The following is an 18,487-nucleotide window of genomic DNA, read 5'->3' as shown; positions in this document are numbered from 1 at the left end:
TTTGTTATTGTTGTCATTGACATACAATAACAAAAACAACTTTCATATCGTTTCATGCATGGTTGTATTTGACAGCTCAAGGACGGATTTTTCAAATGATATTACCTTCTTATTCTTCCATGACCTTTTTGTTTAGAAACAAATACAACATTTGAAAATCATACACGAGTTAAGTAGTTTTTCTTTCGTTTTCATTTTCGTTCGACATAGTGAAACTGGCTGTAACTTGTATTTTATTTTCAATTTTATATTTTTGCTGTCAACATTGAAAAACCTTGTATTTCTACATTAACTTGAGTTTAAAATGAAAATGCACAATTCAATCTAGAGCACCCTAATGTTTTTCTTTCATCCACCAAATTCATGAAACAACATGGAGTTTCAACCGACCAATCACAGAGCACAACAAAATTGTTTGTTTTCTTCTGATTGGTCGATAACATTCAGGGGTGGATAACAAAAGACCTGCCTCTTCCGTATTATGTGTGTGTGTGTGGATGTGCTCAAAGAAAATAAACAACAAATGAAAAATCATTGAAATGAAAACATTTTGTATTGAACTGAATTCAGTATTTATACGCAACTTGTTCAAACAAAGACGTGTGTAACGGGTTCCTTATTTTCCAAAGAACAGAAAAATGAAAAAGTAAAGTGTTGAGAGAAAAATAAAACCGATCAAATAAAGAATAATAACAATTCGTATGAGAAGTTTGCATTTGATTTACAAAAAAGTAATCAAAACAAATCGTTATGTCTAAATATGAAACCCAACAAATATGTCGCGAATCATCGCCGTTTTATCAACAAAATGATCATTTATTTTACAATAATAGTTATCGTTTAATGGATATGAATACAATTGAACGTAGGTTAAAAATTTATTAAAACTATATAAAAACAATAAAAAACAGTAATGTGAAGTTATGAAAAAATGTTGGTAATAAGGAGCTTGGAAATGTGACTACCTTCTGCAAAACACAATAAATGCGGAATCAATTCACTAATTTTATCGTTGTTTCGTTTAATATTTATATAAGAATATTTTGACAACTGCTCGATGATTCCAATAATAACAAATAATTTGGCTAATAGCGGATTTCTAAAAAAACATTCATAACTAAGTTTCAAATTTGTTTTCAATTTCTAATAGATGCCTGGACAACGCCAACATATTGCGTAGAAACAAAACAACACAACAATCATCATCAGAATCAACATCATCATCAACTGCACCAGACACAAACAGCACAAGACTGTTGTCAACCTGTAACCACAACGGCTACTACAACCTGCACCTTGACCGCTAATATTAATGCCAGCAATCATTATTATCGTTCACCCAGTAGTTATTGTCCTGCATCCTCATCCGATTTAGAAGGTAACTAAAAAATCAATTGATTGCGTCGATTCAATCAAATTTTAAATTTCTTAATTATGGTATTGGCGTTAAAACTAATGCCAATTATTCCAGAGAAATATATGTTGTAATTCAAGTGAAAATTTCTTTTGTTATTGTTTTAAGATGTGGAAAGCCAATTTCATGATAGTTTGTTTACAAATGACTCACCGAAACCTCCTCTTACAACTATTTCTGTTTCTCCAGTTCGTGTTGTTAAGAAACGGAACACGGCGAACAAGAAAGAACGGCGACGGACACAGAGTATCAATAATGCATTCTCATGTTTACGAGATAAAATTCCGAATGTACCATACGATACGAAATTATCAAAGGTAAGTCAACAACGCACTATAGTTAATAGTTTTTTAGTAATCTTATAGTACGTATACATTTGAGAAATCAAGCGGATTTTGAATAAAACCCAATCGATTTGTGACTAGAAATGGGCCGAAATAGTCCATCTTGGCCTACCTTTGAGAGTCACTCCTTTCAATGTCCACGAGTCATTTTAGTAGATGAAAGGTCATCGGCCACTGCTGGACATCTTCTCAATTTTCTTTCTAAGCTCATCGATTTTTGATTCCAAATTTCGTATTTTTGATGTTGAATATGATTCCCGTAGCTTTTTTGAAATAATTTAAACATCCCAAGGTTCCGCAGTATCAGCAATTAAGCCTGCCATTTGTGCTAACTTGTTCAATGACTCCCTAATTACAAATAAAACAGCTTGGGTATGTTTTGGAAGATCTCAATATATCATCCGAAACATTATGCTTCAATGTTTTTCTTCTGTATACATGAATATCGTTCCTGTATTCTCATTTCAAGGTTTCGTACATATTCGAATGTGGAGGATTTAGTAAGTCACCTACTTCGAAAGAATGCTAGCTAGCATCAATAGATCCAACGACTTTGTGAAATTTTGGCTTTCGTCTTTTTGCCAGTTTAACCTTCCTTATGAGTATTTATTGATATTGGAATAGATATTTGAAATCTATTGGCTTTATTATTGCCGGTTATATTCAGACGTACTGTAACCAATCGCTTATTTCATCCTTAAAGGCTCTTCTCGTTCTGGCTAGGTTGTACACATTCCATGCAATCCTCTTTGGTTGTTTAAAAGATTTCTTTATTGTGAATGTCATTGGATGCAAATAATTGGTCTGTACGATAACTTCGCAAGTAAAAAGTACTTGCAAGTACTCAGCAAGTTCTCAGTAACTTCTCTCCACTAATTTTACTCTGTCGAAGCTAAAAATTTGCAGAATGTTATCGAAAAACAGTTTGCAAAAACTTGCATGAAGTCAGCTGATTTGACAAACAAGAAGTTTGGCGAATAAGATTTAATTTAGCAATCGAAGGTTGTTTACTTACTTACTTAGTTGTCCCATTACAGAACATTTGTTACATAGACCGAACTAAGAAAATATCTCCATTCCTTTCGCTTGACTTTTTGGAATACCGCGCCTTTTCATTTCTTCATCCAATTGTATGCTCCATCGAAGCTTAGGCCTGCCGATTCTGCGTGCACCGCCATGTGGCATGTACACAGTCTTACATAAGTATACGTACGCCCCATAAATCTCGGGTTTTAGAAAAAGTAATGATATTTATGAAATTCCAAGTACGCAGGTTTATTTCGTTTCACTAATAAACAATATTTAATACAACAAAAGTATATTCCATAATATAAATAACGGTAAATTTTACAAAAACCAAAAAATGATACTTACAAAAGTATACATACGCCCCATGGCAGAACTACCAGGTAGTGGTATCACACCAGCTGATCGAATATGAAAAGTCAAATCCCTTTATAAAAAGTTATTTTTGTTGTAATTTCCCCAACAACATAAAGAAAGTTTTGACATAACATATTCTAAATTTTACGATGCCACTACCTGGGTAATTGTGCCATGATACGCCCCAAGGAAATATGAGTATTATCGTAAAATTTATGGAATTAGCAGCAAAATTTATACATTTTATTGTTTTGGCGAATGTGTCTGGGTGGCCGAGATATATTTTAGAGAAAAAAAATAATTTTTGGGTGTTAAGTGCCGTTATTTAATGCCAAACTTCTTGTACAGCTCGTTAAAGCGGACCCTTGCTGATTTCTTTCGTTTTAGGTATTTGAGTATACAAAAGCCACAATATTAGTGTCAGATTATAGATTTTGAGATCCTAGAAAGCTTTTTAGTTGACCTTGTGCATAACACACCTTCCTGGGTGTCGATAAATTCACATTTTTCCTAGGATATCTCAGGAAGTTAATAGTTTCCTCGGAATTCTTGGCTCAAATTACATACAGAAGACCTTGAATTGTGTTTTAATATGGTGTTATATAATCCTTGGACACCAATTGAATCAGAAATGTGAAATATTCTGTTAAAAACCTGCTCCCAAAGCATCAAAATATAATCACTACCAAAAACCATGAAATTAACGCTGTGAACAACGTAGTTTTCGTATTATAACCATTACCGTAAATAAAGGGTCGGAAAGTATCGGATAATTGTACATTTCTGATTCAATTGGTGTCCAAGGATTATATAACGCCATATTAAAACACAATTCAAGGTCTTCTGTATGTAATTTGAGCCAAGAATTCCGAGGAATCTATTAACTTCCTGAGATATCCTAGGAAAAATGTGAATTTATCGACACTTCGCTACTTGCTGGTCTCTACAGGAGGATGTGCCTGTACCAAAGGCATCTGTTTGATGTTTCACTCTTTGGTAGAATTTTCGGACTTCATTCTGGCTCATGTACATCTCGATTTTTTAACACTACCGCTTTTCCATATCTCTCTTTTTCTTGCGGAAAAGACGTTTCTCTCCTTTTCTCCCGATATCTCTCTCGTGCGCTACGCGTTGCTACTGATTGTAAAGTAGCTCTATATGCCGCATTTTTCTCTTCGGTAGCAGCACGACACTCCTGGTCATACCATTAATTCCTTTGTGGAGGTCTCTGGAATCCAAGTATGAATTTTGCGGCTGTTTGCATGGAGTGGGCAATATTTTGCCATTGTGTTGTTATGTTATCGGGACAAGGAGTGCTCGCGTTAAGCAATTGGGCTAGTTGAGTGGAATATGCTGTGGCTATCTGTTGTGTTTCCAGCCTTTCGATGTCCAACATCCCCGTTGTGTCTGTTCGTGCTTTATTTACAACGTTTAGACGGGTACGTACCTTTGCTGCAACAAGGTAGTGGTCCGAATCAATGTTTGCGCCTCGTAACGATCGTACATCCAACACGCTGGATGAATATCTTCCATCTATCACAACATGATCAATTTGATTACTTGTTCTTTGATCTGGAGACAGCCAGGTGCCCTTATGAATATCGAGATGATTTGCAGCTGCAAAGTCTATCAGCCTCATACCATTGTCAGATGTTTCACTGTGGAGACTGAATTTCCCGACTGTTGGGCCAAAGATATTCTCCTTTCCAATTTTGGCATTAAAATCGCCTAGAATGATTTTAATGGTATGGGCACGGCAACGGTCATATGTTTCTTCTAAGCGCTCGTAAAATATATCTTTGGTCTGTTAGTACTTTTCTTCAGTGGGAGCATGAGCCCAAATAAAGCTGATGTTGAAGAATTTAGCTGTTATTCGAATTGCAGCATGTCTTTCATTCACTGGGGTGAAGCTGGATACCAGATGATTTAGTCTCCGACTAACTACGAATCCGCAACCAAACTCATGCTTTACGTCATGGCAGCTATAATACAGTGCGTCACCTTTAGGTGTTGTTGTGACGCCTTTCCCAATCCATCGTATTTCCTGTATGGCAGTAATATCGTCCTTGTCCTTTTCAAGCGAAGTCTGCACATTCTCTATAAAGAGTGCGAACATTCCAGGTGCAGATTCGCAGATCATGGTCCTTAAAACGTCTGCGGGTTTCGTCAACTTTAGAGGGATTTGTCTTTCTTTTCTTTCGTTTTTTCATAGTAGGCTGTTTTTCCGAGGGGAGGGTTACTAACCCGACGCCCAAACCCAAGTTTTAACGTACTTATGGGTGAACGCGCGGCACATGTTAGCTCACTACCTTTAACGTGTGTTAAAGGCAGTTCCCCAGGTGACACCACAGGGAGGTCTGTGTCTACTTGAGATGAAAGAGGGACCAAGATAAATCCTGGGCTTTGCCATGTTAAAACCGGTCATTACCGTTCCTTGGTATCTTCCATCCCCTACGTCACCCGTCATTTCCATACAATATATGTCAAAAAATCGAGATGAAGTACTTAATCATAGTATAAGTGCATAGTCTAAACCAAGTTTAGGAGTAATACCCCGGTTACACTTAACCGGATTAACCCAGTGGGTTTGGATTTCAAATGTCAATTCCATTGCGCAAACGTCAAATAAATCCTCTCAAAGTGGGTTAACGCAGCAAAAGCTATAAGTTTAGACGAGCCTGAGGTTAAACAAATCGAGACAATATCCTTAATAATATGGTCTAAACGAGCCTTTACGCTATATGTTACCACTATTCTTTATTCGTTTGTATGTACCAACGTCATGAAATCGTATACACACCCTCCTTGCACACTTTATGTCTTGTTTAATTTCCCAGGGCAAACAACATCACATTTTCAGCGGTCGCAAAAACCCGTCAGCATGATGTAAGCGACATTTAAAGAGAATTTCAGCCATGTAAAACTTCTCTACAAGTTGTGCCGTGAGACACTCCTTTCAGATACACAAATTATACAACATCTCCATTAAATGCAATCCTAACTTCAGGCCGGGGCACATGTGTTGTGCGACGCTTTGCGCGTTGAAAAGAATAAAAAAGTGTAAGTGATACCATCACCAATTCAGATATTAACAAGGACTCCAACTCCACTAATAATTTCCTCAAAAATGTTTGCAACTAGTTTTTATAACAAAATTTTAGAAATTTATGCACTCATTTTGTCTTTGGAAGAATGATGTCGTGGCTTATAGGGATCTACAATCTGCCGGGAAACCACGACAACTTCCATGTTTTTGCTTGGTCATATCAAGAAAATAAACGCTCTCTTATAGTAAGTTTACATCTCGAAATCTTAGCATTATAGCTCATTTAGACTAGCCATAAATCCTCAACTGGATTTAATAAATCCAGTACAAATTTCATTGCATTTAGATTACCTTTGATGGATTTAAATGACAGTCAGCTGATTTTTATTCATAGTACAATTGCCAAGGTAGATGCATCAGCTTATCTGATCGAATTTGAAACGTCAAAAGAAGTTGTTGTAAACAGAATTCGTCTCAAAAAACATACGGCAAATTACAAATTTATTAAATGTTAGCACATTATGTTACTAATGCTAACTAATGAGCAAATAATGAATAATTTGATAGTATAGACATCGTAAATATTAGTCTTGGTTGATTAAAACCAACTCTCTATATATCAAAGCAAATTTAATTTTGTCGCCTTGTTTAGAAATTTTGATATTTAAAATTTTTTTATTGTAGCAATTCACCGATGCATCTACCTTGTTTGTTGTGCAAGCTTACAACTTTCTGTATTTTATAGCAACATGTTGCAAAAAACAGAGTTGTATATAGCTCATTTAGACTAGCCATAAATCCTCGACTGGATTTAATAAATCCAGTACAAATCTCATTGCATTTAGATATACATTTTGGAGGATTTAAATGGCAGTCAGCTGATTTTTGTTCATAGCAGAATTACCAAGGTAGATGCATCAGCCCATCTGAACGAATGTGAAACGTGAAAAGAATTTTTTGTAAATTGAATTCGCCTCAAAAAACATACGTCAAATTACAAATGTATTGTTTAATACTGAAAATGTTAGCACATTATGCTACTAATGCTAACTAAAGAGCAAATAAAGAATTATTTTATCGCAGTTTGCCCATCTAAAATAAATAAACGAATTATTTTATCGTTTAGACATCGCAAATATTAGTCTTGGTTGATTAAAATCAACTTTGTACATCAAAACAAATTTAATTTTTCCGCCTTGTATACAAATTTTTACATTTTAAATTATTTTTAGTGTAGCAATTCACCGATGCATCTACCTTGTTTCTTGTGCCAGCTTGCAACTTTTTGTTTTTTCTAGCAACATGTTGCAAAAAACAGAGTTGTATGCGAGGATTTATGCCAGATTTAAAACAAATCCACTCCATAGGAGGATTTATTTTTGTATGGGAAATCTGGTAGATTTTGGCTGGATTTTGCAAATAAAACCTGATAATGGGCTAAATTCGGCTAATGGTGTCATATCTAAGTGGCATATTAGTTCGAACTCCCCACTACAGCAATTTTATGCTTTTACTCTACTATGGAACTCGGCCTAGAAATGCACAATTTCATGATTTTTTTCAATGAAATTACTTTAGTGTGGAAATTGATCTAATACCCCGGTTACACTTAACCGAATTAACCCACTGGGTTTGGGTTTCAAATCTCAATTCCATAGCGCAAATGTCAAATAAATCCTCATAAAGTGGGTTAACCCTAGTGTAACCGTGCTATAATAGTACAGTTACATTACAGTTTTTACCAGGTTAACTCACTTCATGAGGATTTATTTGACGGTTAATCCGGTTAAATGTAACCGGGGTATAAGAATCGATCCAAGTACGCCCAATTTCATGAGATAATTTCATTAAAATCACTCTTGTGTGTACCGGGACTTGCAGTTATGGAACATACCTATTATTAAAAATAATCTAACTCAATTTCGCACCTATTTCTTTCAGATAAAAACCCTCAAATTGGCCATACTATATATACGATATCTAGTCGAAGTTCTGGATGGTGATCAAGATCCAAATAATGGTTTTCGTGCCGATCTCAAACCATTGCATAGGAAAAATTCCCACGAAAAGAGAGCGTACATTCGAAGCGAAACGGCAAAGGTAAGTGTGAAAAAGAATAGTGACTTACTTTGTTCAATTACAACAAAATTATGTTTACACGATTTACATTATAAATCACTTTGCGAAATTATTAAACAAACAATTACCATAAAGAATTATGGACCTGCTGTCATAAAAATGTACACAAAAGAAGTTAAGCGCGAACGATTAAAGAATCAAGGTGGCAAAAAAATAAAATAAAAACAACAATCACACACAAACCGCCCGCAGAAACATTTTGATAGAGAACAGAGCACTGAGCAACCAATGTAAACATGTAATAGAATGTTTGTGAAAATTTGGGGGTTGTTGTTGGCAAAACAAGTAATGACAAAGAGGGTTGGTTGGTGGATAGATGCCTCATTAAGCGACACTTAAATAAATTGTATTGTCTAATTTATGATTCAATCTCGTAAAACAAACAGCAAAAACCACAAATGCACTTAAATAATAATTTTCTGGGCTTTTATAAGTAGATAAGTATGTTCAATATTTTATATTGAAACAATTACCGAAATAGTTGTCTGTTAATAGAAAGGATGGAGGAGGGGTGGGTGATTGGCCATTTATTGTTGTTTGATGTTGTAGCATGTTATGTACTTAACATTTCAATTGAATTACATTGGTGTTATGACATCTGGGAAAATAAGGTGCCTCTTTCCGCCTTCACTTGTCTTTGTTTTGTCTCACAAAATCCCCAACTGCTGTTATGTGTGTGGCCAATATCAAGTGGTGTCTGGCTTTTTGGTTGACTTAATTCAGCAAGTGTTTTCTCCCTTCTGCTTACAAAAACATAGCAGAGTATATCATAATCATAAAAATATATTAATGTATATGTACCAGAACCATGATGGTTCCACTGCAATACTGAATGTTATTCCAAAAAGCATTTTTATCAGCAGCAATTTTGAATTTGGCCGAACAAGTGCTTTGTTGATGCTGTGTCCGTAGTATTGGCATTGTAGTGTAAAAAACACATGGCTGGCTATTTCAGAACTTTTCTAATCTCCCATAATTGTTGTATTGCATTAAAATGTTATCTTTGTTCTGGTTTTCATTTGGGAAATTGGGGGAGTACATATCAAGTTAAGCGATTGGATTTTAACCTCAAATTTTTTATGATGAGTTAAGGCGCGTGCCGCATTTGCATGTTTACTCTTTGTGAGAGCAAACATGATTTAGGAACTATGGTCAGAAAAATTGCTATTCCTTATTTCTGCATTTAATTTGTGCATCTTTCAGTTTCTTATGCTTGGTTTACATTTACGAAATCCACTCCATTTCAACTGTCAATTTCATTGCGTAAACGTCAAATGAAGTCCAATGGATTTCAGATGAGTTTTCATTTGACGTATACGCAAAGAAATTGACGGTTGAAATCGAGTGGATTTCGTAAATGTAAACCAAGCATTACATCCATGTGTTCGATTTGGTTTGTCTGAATTTGTAAAATAACCCCGCAAATATTTCCACATAATAACACTGAATTTAATTTACTATAATAGTTGCCGTAGAAATTGTAAAAAAACCCATGTTATAATTTAAAATTCTTTTATTTTAACGGTGCTTTTCATTCAATATTGAACATTCAAACCTGAAGGTTGTACTTTTCATATTCGGAAAAAAATATATATTTTATAAAATAAGGGACTTTATACAGGGAAAATTGAGTTTATGGGCTAGGGAGTAGAGAGGAAAAAGAGGGGATACACACACCTCTGTACTGGCAAATTCTGTTTTGTTTTTCTTCGTATACAACCTGAAGTTGGCTGCTGTTTTGTTTTTGCATTTTCTTTCATTTTATTTTCTCTGTCGAGAAACAAACAACTGCGGAGACAATTGGAAAAAAACCATTTGGAGGAAAAACTATCTTTCTAAGCAAAAACAATTCGAAATAAGTGGAAATATCAAAATTAAAATGCATTTCAAGGGTTCCTTTAATAATTAATTGTTTATCACACACGTCCAATTTTACTTTTTATTACAATTTTGCCTTGGCTTTGTTTTTGAACGGCGCAATGAAAAAATGAGTGTGAAGAAGAATAAGAAAAATTATAAAATTGACACAAACATGATTTCCGTGTCTAAACAACAAGGAAATTTTAAAAGAAATTGAGAAGAAAAATTTTCTTTCCAGTTTGAATGTCTAAACACGGTCAAAGAAAAATAAAACTTTTCCTGTCAATCGAAAAATTTAATGCCTGTTCCAGAACCTGCAAGAAGCTACTATTTTTTACTACGATAACATTTTTTCCTTTATGTTATCGGAAAAAATAGTAAAAATTATTAGATTCTTGCAGTTCTCGAACAGACCATTAATAATTTTTCTTTCGCTGGGAATATTCCTGAACTTCCTTAAAGCTTTAAAAAAAGATCCCTGGTCTATTTATGGTGGTCCATTTTAAAATGGAAGATCCTTCTAAGAATCCCCATTCCGGAGCTAGATCCCCTATTGAATCGTCTTGTTTGAGTCTATCTGGGAAGACGACTAATGTTCTAAACCAAATCATTAAAGGTCGGAAGGATTTAAATGCAAGTGTTGCAAAGACGAGTTTCTCAAAATCATTTCTAACTAGGCGTTTACACCAGACAGTTTGTCTTCAAATACAACTCTGATTTACTAACACATACATACATTTGTCGTTTGTCTCCCAGCTGTCCATATTTTTTTCACAGACAGTAAGGAAGACAATTTTTTGGCATTTTTGCAAAAATAGGTGAAATAATAATTGAAATGTGTTGAAAACAAAAGAACATGGACATAAACAAAATATGTGAACGGAAATAAAAAGAAATCGACGATTTTCATTCAAAATTTTAAAACTGTTTTTGCAGTTGTCGGGACGCCTACGTCACACAGGCAAGTTGTGCGATTTTGACAATCAATACATGAACTCAACTGTCCTTAATTCAATGAATGAAGTATCTAAGTCTCGGTCCACACTAGAGTGATTTCATTGAAAAAATTTCATGAAATTATGAGTCTCTAGATCGACTTTCATAGTAGAGAAAAATCTGAGAAATTCGATTTAAGAACGCCTAATTTCATGAAATTTTTTAATGAAATTCACGCTAGTGTGGACCGGGACTAATCAAGATAAAATGTCTGACTCCTCAAAATTGTCCATATTTGGAAGTAATGATACAATTACGTCTATTCTTTCCGCAAATTCTATGGAACACGATAACTTACTAGAAGATGATGAAAAGTTCACTAAGGTAAGAAGTAAAGGCCTGCGTACAAAAGCTGCTCTACCTGATTGCCTTGCTTTCCTGCTTCATTTTTGACATAATAAAAATAAAAGAATAAAGAAGGCCAAGGAAATTTCGAACTGGGTTGCCCTTTTCTTTTTTATTCTTTTATCAGAAGTAAGCAAGGTAAGCAGGCAAGGCAGCTTATGTACGCAGGCCTTAAAGGCCCTGGGTACATAAGCTGTTTGCCTGGTTGCCTTGCTTTCCTGCTTCAGTTTTGACATAATAAAAATAAAAGAATAAATGAGGCCGAGCAAATTTCGAACTGGGTTGCCCTTTTCTTTTTATTCATTTATCAGAAGCAAGCATGGTAGAATAAGAAAAGGTAGCAGCAATACGCAGCTGACTGAACTGGGTTGTAACGTTAGTGTCAAATTTCATATGACATTTTATACGTTTATTTCTATTTCGATGTACATTAGGGACATATATTTTTTGAGAAAAAAATATATCATTCGGAAAAAACCATTTCCCAGAAAGATTTCTTCATATCAATAATATGTAACCTCCTCCAAGTTCGAACGATAAGCCGCGCAGTAAATCCCCGCTTGTAGAGGCGATACAACGTTTGTTAATATGTGAGGTATTTTGTTAAAATTTAAAGAAATTAAGCCCTAATAAACATTTGATTTCTAAAACAAAACATTGAAACAGCTTCTCCTTTTTCTATGAATTTCCAACGACCCCAAACTTGTCTGCAAGAATTCTACTTTCTGCGAGAATTTATGCATTTAGTGGAATGATGTGGAAACATAAAAATTGAAAATGTAACGAATTTTCATTCATGTTTTCCAAAATATTCAACCAAATGTGAAAATTTATTAGTTTTTTAAATTCCAATAATTTATAGACATTTCCTTGTTTTGTTTACAAATACAACTGGCAGTAACGTTACAAACAAAAACAAATTCCTTTGTGGTTGTTGTTCGAGTTGTATTTGTTGTAGTATTAACTTTACCTTGTATTTGTTCTACCATGAGAAGCAAGCAAGGCAACCATTCGAGGAAGTTTATGTACGCAGGCCTGAAGAAGTTCAAAAGAAGCAATCCTATAAATTCTAGAAATCGTAAGCAAGGTACTGATATTTCGAATCATGCTGGCTCTGCCAACAGATTCTCAATTCTCCAAAATTTCGATATTGAATTAGTTAGATCTAAAACAGAACATTGGTGGCGTTTATTTAATTGGGATAGCTGTTACAATTTTGATTTTTCAGAATAGTCTGGCTTAATTCCTTTTGTTGTTTTAATATTTAAAACAACAAGTTTATTAGTGGAGAAGGTTTGGCATTGTTCGCCAAGGCTAGTTTCGATCCACGCCACTGGATCTCATCAGTTCCCTTTGTTTCTTGTTTGTGGATATTCTCCACCGAAGTTATTTTTCAATAACTTCTTCAACAAGAAACTTTTTATACCCAAACATCAATCGTCAGCTCGAAGTATAAACGTAAACAAAGAAAAACCTTCAATGAGAAGTTTTTCTTTGGTAACCTAACACAACTCCGACGAAAGTGTTTACGAAACAAAGCAAACCTTCTTCCACTCGTATGTGTAATTGATTTTTCAACGAATGCACATACCCAAATGCTGTTTGGTAGCTTGTATACCAACAACACACAAAACCGTGCCAGTGTTTCTCAAATAGAACATTGGTGGCGTTTATTTAATTGGGATAGCTGTTACAATTTTGATTTTTCAAAATAGTCTGGCTTAATCCCTTTTGTTGTTTTAATATTTAAAACAACAAGTTTATTAGTGGAGAAGGTTTGGCATTGTTCGCCAAGGGGTAAGGCAAGGAAGACTAGAAACAAAGGGAACTGATGAGATCCAGTGGCGTGGATCGAAACTAGTCTTCCTTGCCTTACCCCTTGGCGAACAATGCCAAACCTTCTCCACTAATAAACTTGTTGTTTTAAATATTAAAACAACAAAAGGGATTAAGCCAGACTATTTTGAAAAATCAAAATTAGATCTAAAACTTTAGACTGTACAAACAGAAACATGAATGTACATAAAAACAACACGAAAACAAAAAAGCCTGGAGATACCAAAAAACCATTCTGTTTGAAGAACATTAACATCAACCCGCTGATTAATAATCTCAAGTCCAAAAACGTTATCTTTAAAATAAGGAACAAACCTGGAGCAGAGAGTAAGCTATACTTGCCCGACGCTGTAGAAATGAAGTATTTGAGAGAAAAGGGTGTTGACTCTTATACGTATACGCCTAATGGCCCCGGTACATACGGTCCGTTGTGCGACGCGTCACGCGTTAATAACAACAACCACATGAAAAAAGTGTAAGTGATGCCAAGTTTGTTGTTGAAGTTTTCATGTGGTTGTTGTAACGCGACGCATAACGGGCCGTATTTGCCGGGGGCTTAAAGAATTAAAGCGTCAGAGTGTGATATGTAGAGGATTATAGTATAAAACTAATGTTTTGGATATTAAAAATTTCTTAGAGGAAATTTCTCCCAAAACAGTACACGATGTTACTAAATTTGCAACGGACTATTCTAGAAAAAAAGGTTACGATACAGGCCTTTTCTTAACTACTTTAAAACCGGGAGCGAAGTTTTCAAATATTACGTGTCTAAAAAAAATTTTGGATCAATGGGTAACTTTTGAAAAACCAAATGTAAGTACTAAAATACCCCAATGTTGGAGATGTCAACAATGGGGACATTTTTCGAAAAATTGCAACAGAGCTTTTGCTTGCGTTAAGTGCGACCAATCATATGAACCTGTCAATTGTTCTTTGAAATGTGCTAGTGATGCAAAACCCTTCTAACTTTAGGTGATGTAAAGCTTATGCCAGCTACTGTACCATGCGCAACAAACAAGTGCTCGAGCAGAAATCTCGTAAGGAAGTGACTACAAATATAGTTAATAAATCTTGTCAGATGACATTAGGCCATGACATTTAACAGAATTTTTATCCCTGGGCATAATTTCTTGTTTGTTTTTGCTGGCTCAGTTTACTTTCCCAGCAACTACAATCGTATGGAAATTACTAATGGACTGTAGGCAATTCTAAGATTTTCCGAAGATTTTGATGGCTTAATATTAGGTGGGGATCTAAATGCGAAAAACATTTCATGGAACATTTCAACGAAGATAATTACAACGGCAATGTCCTTTTGAGTTGGTTAAAAATTACAAATCACCTTCAGTTTCTAGAATATGCGACGTCTTTCCGTCTTTTCCTCTGGGATCTTCGCATTTGGATAATTTCATCATAAGTAATAGCATAATTGACAGTTTAAACACAAATTATAATACATCTACTCTACCGACATTCTCTGATCATCTTCCTCTATGCGTGAAATATCTTTAGCTGATTTTGATTTCATTTACAGTATTTTTTGCTTACCTGCACAATCAAAAATTGCACGACTTGTTGTGCAGCAATCCCCAAAATGCAGGAAGCTTAAATTCGATTACCTGCCCAACAAGGCAGATATCTTTAATATTACTTACGTGCATATGATGTGCAGCTATAAGCAATAATAAAGTGAGAGACATATCAAGTTAGCGAGAGAAAACGGTAAAATTGTTTACATTTCATAATCTTTTCTTGTGTTGCATTTGTTTTGCACACCTCTTATCAACACAAAACCAGAGAGGTTGAAATGTATCCTTGTCATGAGTTCGCAAAAACATTTAAATGTTTTTCTTGTGCAGATATATACAAATTTTTCAAACAAATTAAAGTAATATCACCAAAATTTTGGTGCAGCTATGCCGAAAATGCAGCTATTGAATGTGCACTAAAACATAATATCTTGAACAGAATCTAGAGAATAGTTGCCTATAAACTGATTTTTCGTCAGGTAACGCCAAAATGTAGCTATGAATGATGCAGGTAACCAGAAATTACTGTATAAAATTCCAAGTAAAACAACTTCTTTCAGAAACACGAATTGGAGCAACTTTAGAGATGATATTTGCAATGCAATTTCGGAGAATTCTCCGGCAAAAAAAAGGGACTTGTCAAATGTAGAAATTGATGAATACATAGAAAATTTAGAATTGACTGTCAATCGTGTAACATCTTTGCACTTTGAGCAGATCGAATTCAACTCTAAAAATTCAGAACTTCCGAAAAGGTGAAACAGCTTTTAAAAATAAAGTATAGCTGGCAAAAAGATTCAAAGACCATGTACGCGCGGACATTGAACCGTAGGGATCCAAATTATCTCCTGATTTCCAAACAAATCGAGCTTATTTCTATAATAATAAGGTTGCAAATTTATATCGATCAAGCAAAGCCATTTAATGACCATCTTAGTAAGATTAAACCAGGACCATCAACATATAAAGAGGTTTATAAAATCATTGGAAGACCAAATCGTTCCTCTGTTAAAACAGTTTCCGTGAACGGCCAGGAAATCGAAGGATCTGATCGTCAGTTAGAGCATTTAAAGTGTCATTTTCAATCTATTTACAATTGCACATCGTCCATCAGATATGTGGAAGATGTTGAGGGATCAATTTGAAGAACTTTGGAGCCAATCTCAAACTCAACTACTACATTCAATGATGAAAATAACACTTTGAACGATTTTTTTTATAGTTTTAAGTTTCTTTATTTATGTATTGTTTCCCAATACCATTTTTAATGTTTTTATATGAGTCTCAATAAACTTTAACTTAACTTATTGTTTTATTTTCCGTTATCTCCTTATAGGCAGCTAATCGCCAAAGTAAAGGACGTACTGGATGGCCTCAAGATGTATGGGCATCTGAATTGGTGCCTGAGCAAGAGTAAAACGTTTGCAATGGCTGTAACAAAAAACCAAATATCTCTTAAAAATGTTTCCCCACCCTCAAATAATAAAGGCACAACGACACTTTGTCTACCACAAATATATACCACAACCAATCTAGGATGAATGGGGATACGAAAATGGTTTATAAATTCGCTCTCTTTGAAATATAAACAAACTCTATGGATTCCTTAATTTATTATTCCTTAAATAAAAAAACATAGAATTGTAGTTTTAACGCTAAACAAACAAACCGAAACAAAATACATGGTGTAAACACTCATTTTGGGTTAATCATTTACTAATTGACGTATGTATGCAATTGATACAATGAACGTTACGTGTAAGTAAAACAACAACACATTTGTATTCTTGTATTTATGTAAATAAACCACCAATATTTGTTTTTGTAATTGTTAACATTTTGTATAAACAGAAAAAAATATAAGGCGGAGAAAGGGGGGGTAACAAGCGTAAACATTTTGGGGTAGGATTAATGTTCTTGTTTTCAAGTCATTTAGTGACTTCATTAAAAACCGCAGGCATTCTTCTGAATTCAAAGAATGTATTGTCACATGCCTCAATATATACAAATTTTGTTTTGATTTAGTTCACCTTACCGCGGGTTCTTTTAAATTTTCACACCTTGAAATGAATTGAAATGGTTTCCGTTTGACATTAGCGCAATGTTTCCGTTCCGTTTATGTAGTTGCCTTTATACCCGCCATAACAACGGCAACTTTTGGCCCGAAAAGTGTTTCAACCCGAACTTCCTGAACTCTTTTGTTTTTGAATTGAATTGTAAACAAAAATAATTGTTTATTTACTTTGTGTGGCAGCAGAAGCCCTAGCCAGTAGTGAAAATAACAATTATTGGAATTACTATGAAGATCACACAAAACAACAATCCAAGTGAGAACATGAAATATAAAATTTGTTTCAATTGTTGTTTATTGTTAAATACATTTTAGTATTTTTTATTGGTAGTATGATTTAAATATAACTCAAGGCATATTATATAGGTAGTGGTGTCACACTGTTCGAATATAAAGTTTCAAATCCCTTTGTAAAAAAAATTAATTTTATTAAATGCATTTTATTTATTCTGGGATATTGCATCTTTAGACTGATTAAAAATGTAATCCGAACAATGGCTTTAAATTCAATCCAAAGCACTGCATCAAAAGCCGAGATTGGGATCGAAAATGGAGTGCATCCTAGCTGTGTGCTGTGGAAGCAAAATGGAATGCTAGCTACGCGCTCTCTTATAAAATTCATAAGTGAATTCATAGGAAAAAAAATACTCCAACGGCACTTATACTGATAAAAAACGATCCACGAATGCAAACTTTTTTCTGCGATATTCAAAATTTGTCGATACCACCACCTGTTCAATTTGTTTTACTTGGAAGTGCTTAAAAATTGTGTCGAATAAAAAAACAATTGTCAACATTTTCTGTATATTTTTAATATCAGCACAAAAACACTTCGATTTAGAGGACTTTTTATCTAACATACGGCGGCGGATTAAATAGAAGACGTATTACAAAATGAATCTACACAAAAGTACCTATGTTTTTCTTTGTACCATTTCCCTAAATTGTCGAATAAGCCTTGAATAATTTAATGTAAACATATCAAAGGTCATGATCCGTACATGTTTTTTTTCTTCTATTCTGTATACGCATACATCCATATAACCATGTATATTCACTTGTTCCAACAGAACACTTGAGGGTATAAAAAAACAAAAGAATCGAACTCAAAATCGAACTATTAATTACACATCTTTAATTGGCGGCAATCAAATACGAATTCATTTACATTGAATGTAAACAAAATCAATTCCAAAGTATTTTGAAATATGTGCGTTCTTCTTTTAAATTTTCCAAGCAGTAAATTTACTTCCCATTAAATGATGAAGTTGTTTAATTGGAAAAACAGCTACAAATAACATTGTGGAACTGTGTTTACATTATGCATGCGTTTTTTTCCACAGCAAACAGCAAGTCTTAGAGCCGCATAATTCAAAAATATAATGGGGTAGGTCAAAAGGGAAAAAACGTTATAATTATTTCTGAGATTGATCTTGGAGGAAAAAAAGCATTTATCGACATCTCCACAAAGCCGAAGTTAGGTCAAACTAGTTTAGATGAAAGGTAGGACTTTCACAAAAAGTA

General features: G+C 34.4%; 1 protein-coding gene across 1 annotated transcript; it reads left to right on the top strand.

Annotated features, from left to right (window-relative positions):
* Positions 1-568: 568 nt before the first annotated feature.
* Hand (heart- and neural crest derivatives-expressed protein) lies at positions 569-16,571 on the top strand. Its single transcript, XM_073965103.1, has 5 exons — positions 569-865; positions 1,151-1,378; positions 1,523-1,731; positions 8,129-8,287; positions 16,229-16,571. The coding sequence occupies exons 1-5, from the start codon at positions 751-753 to the stop codon at positions 16,307-16,309; spliced, it is 792 nt and encodes a 263-aa protein (XP_073821204.1). The 5' UTR covers positions 569-750; the 3' UTR covers positions 16,310-16,571.
* The last annotated feature ends 1,916 nt before the right edge of the window (positions 16,572-18,487 follow it).

The sequence above is a fragment of the Musca autumnalis genome, unplaced genomic scaffold, assembly GCF_047663935.1.
Source record: "Musca autumnalis isolate F117 unplaced genomic scaffold, ASM4766393v1 scaffold_2, whole genome shotgun sequence".
NCBI lineage: Eukaryota > Metazoa > Arthropoda > Insecta > Diptera > Muscidae > Musca > Musca autumnalis.
This window is presented reverse-complemented; position numbering and strand designations above follow the sequence as displayed.

What these genes read in the sequence shown, in the direction of transcription:
- Hand (XM_073965103.1), top strand. Translation starts at nt 751, where the DNA reads ATGTCTAAATATGAAACCCAACAAATATGTCGCGAATCATCGCCGTTT. An exon ending in GGATATGAATACAATTGAAC is followed by an intron (nt 866 to 1,150) that starts GTAGGTTAAAAA and finishes AATTTCTAATAG; the next exon opens with ATGCCTGGACAACGCCAACA. An exon ending in ATCCTCATCCGATTTAGAAG is followed by an intron (nt 1,379 to 1,522) that starts GTAACTAAAAAA and finishes TATTGTTTTAAG; the next exon opens with ATGTGGAAAGCCAATTTCAT.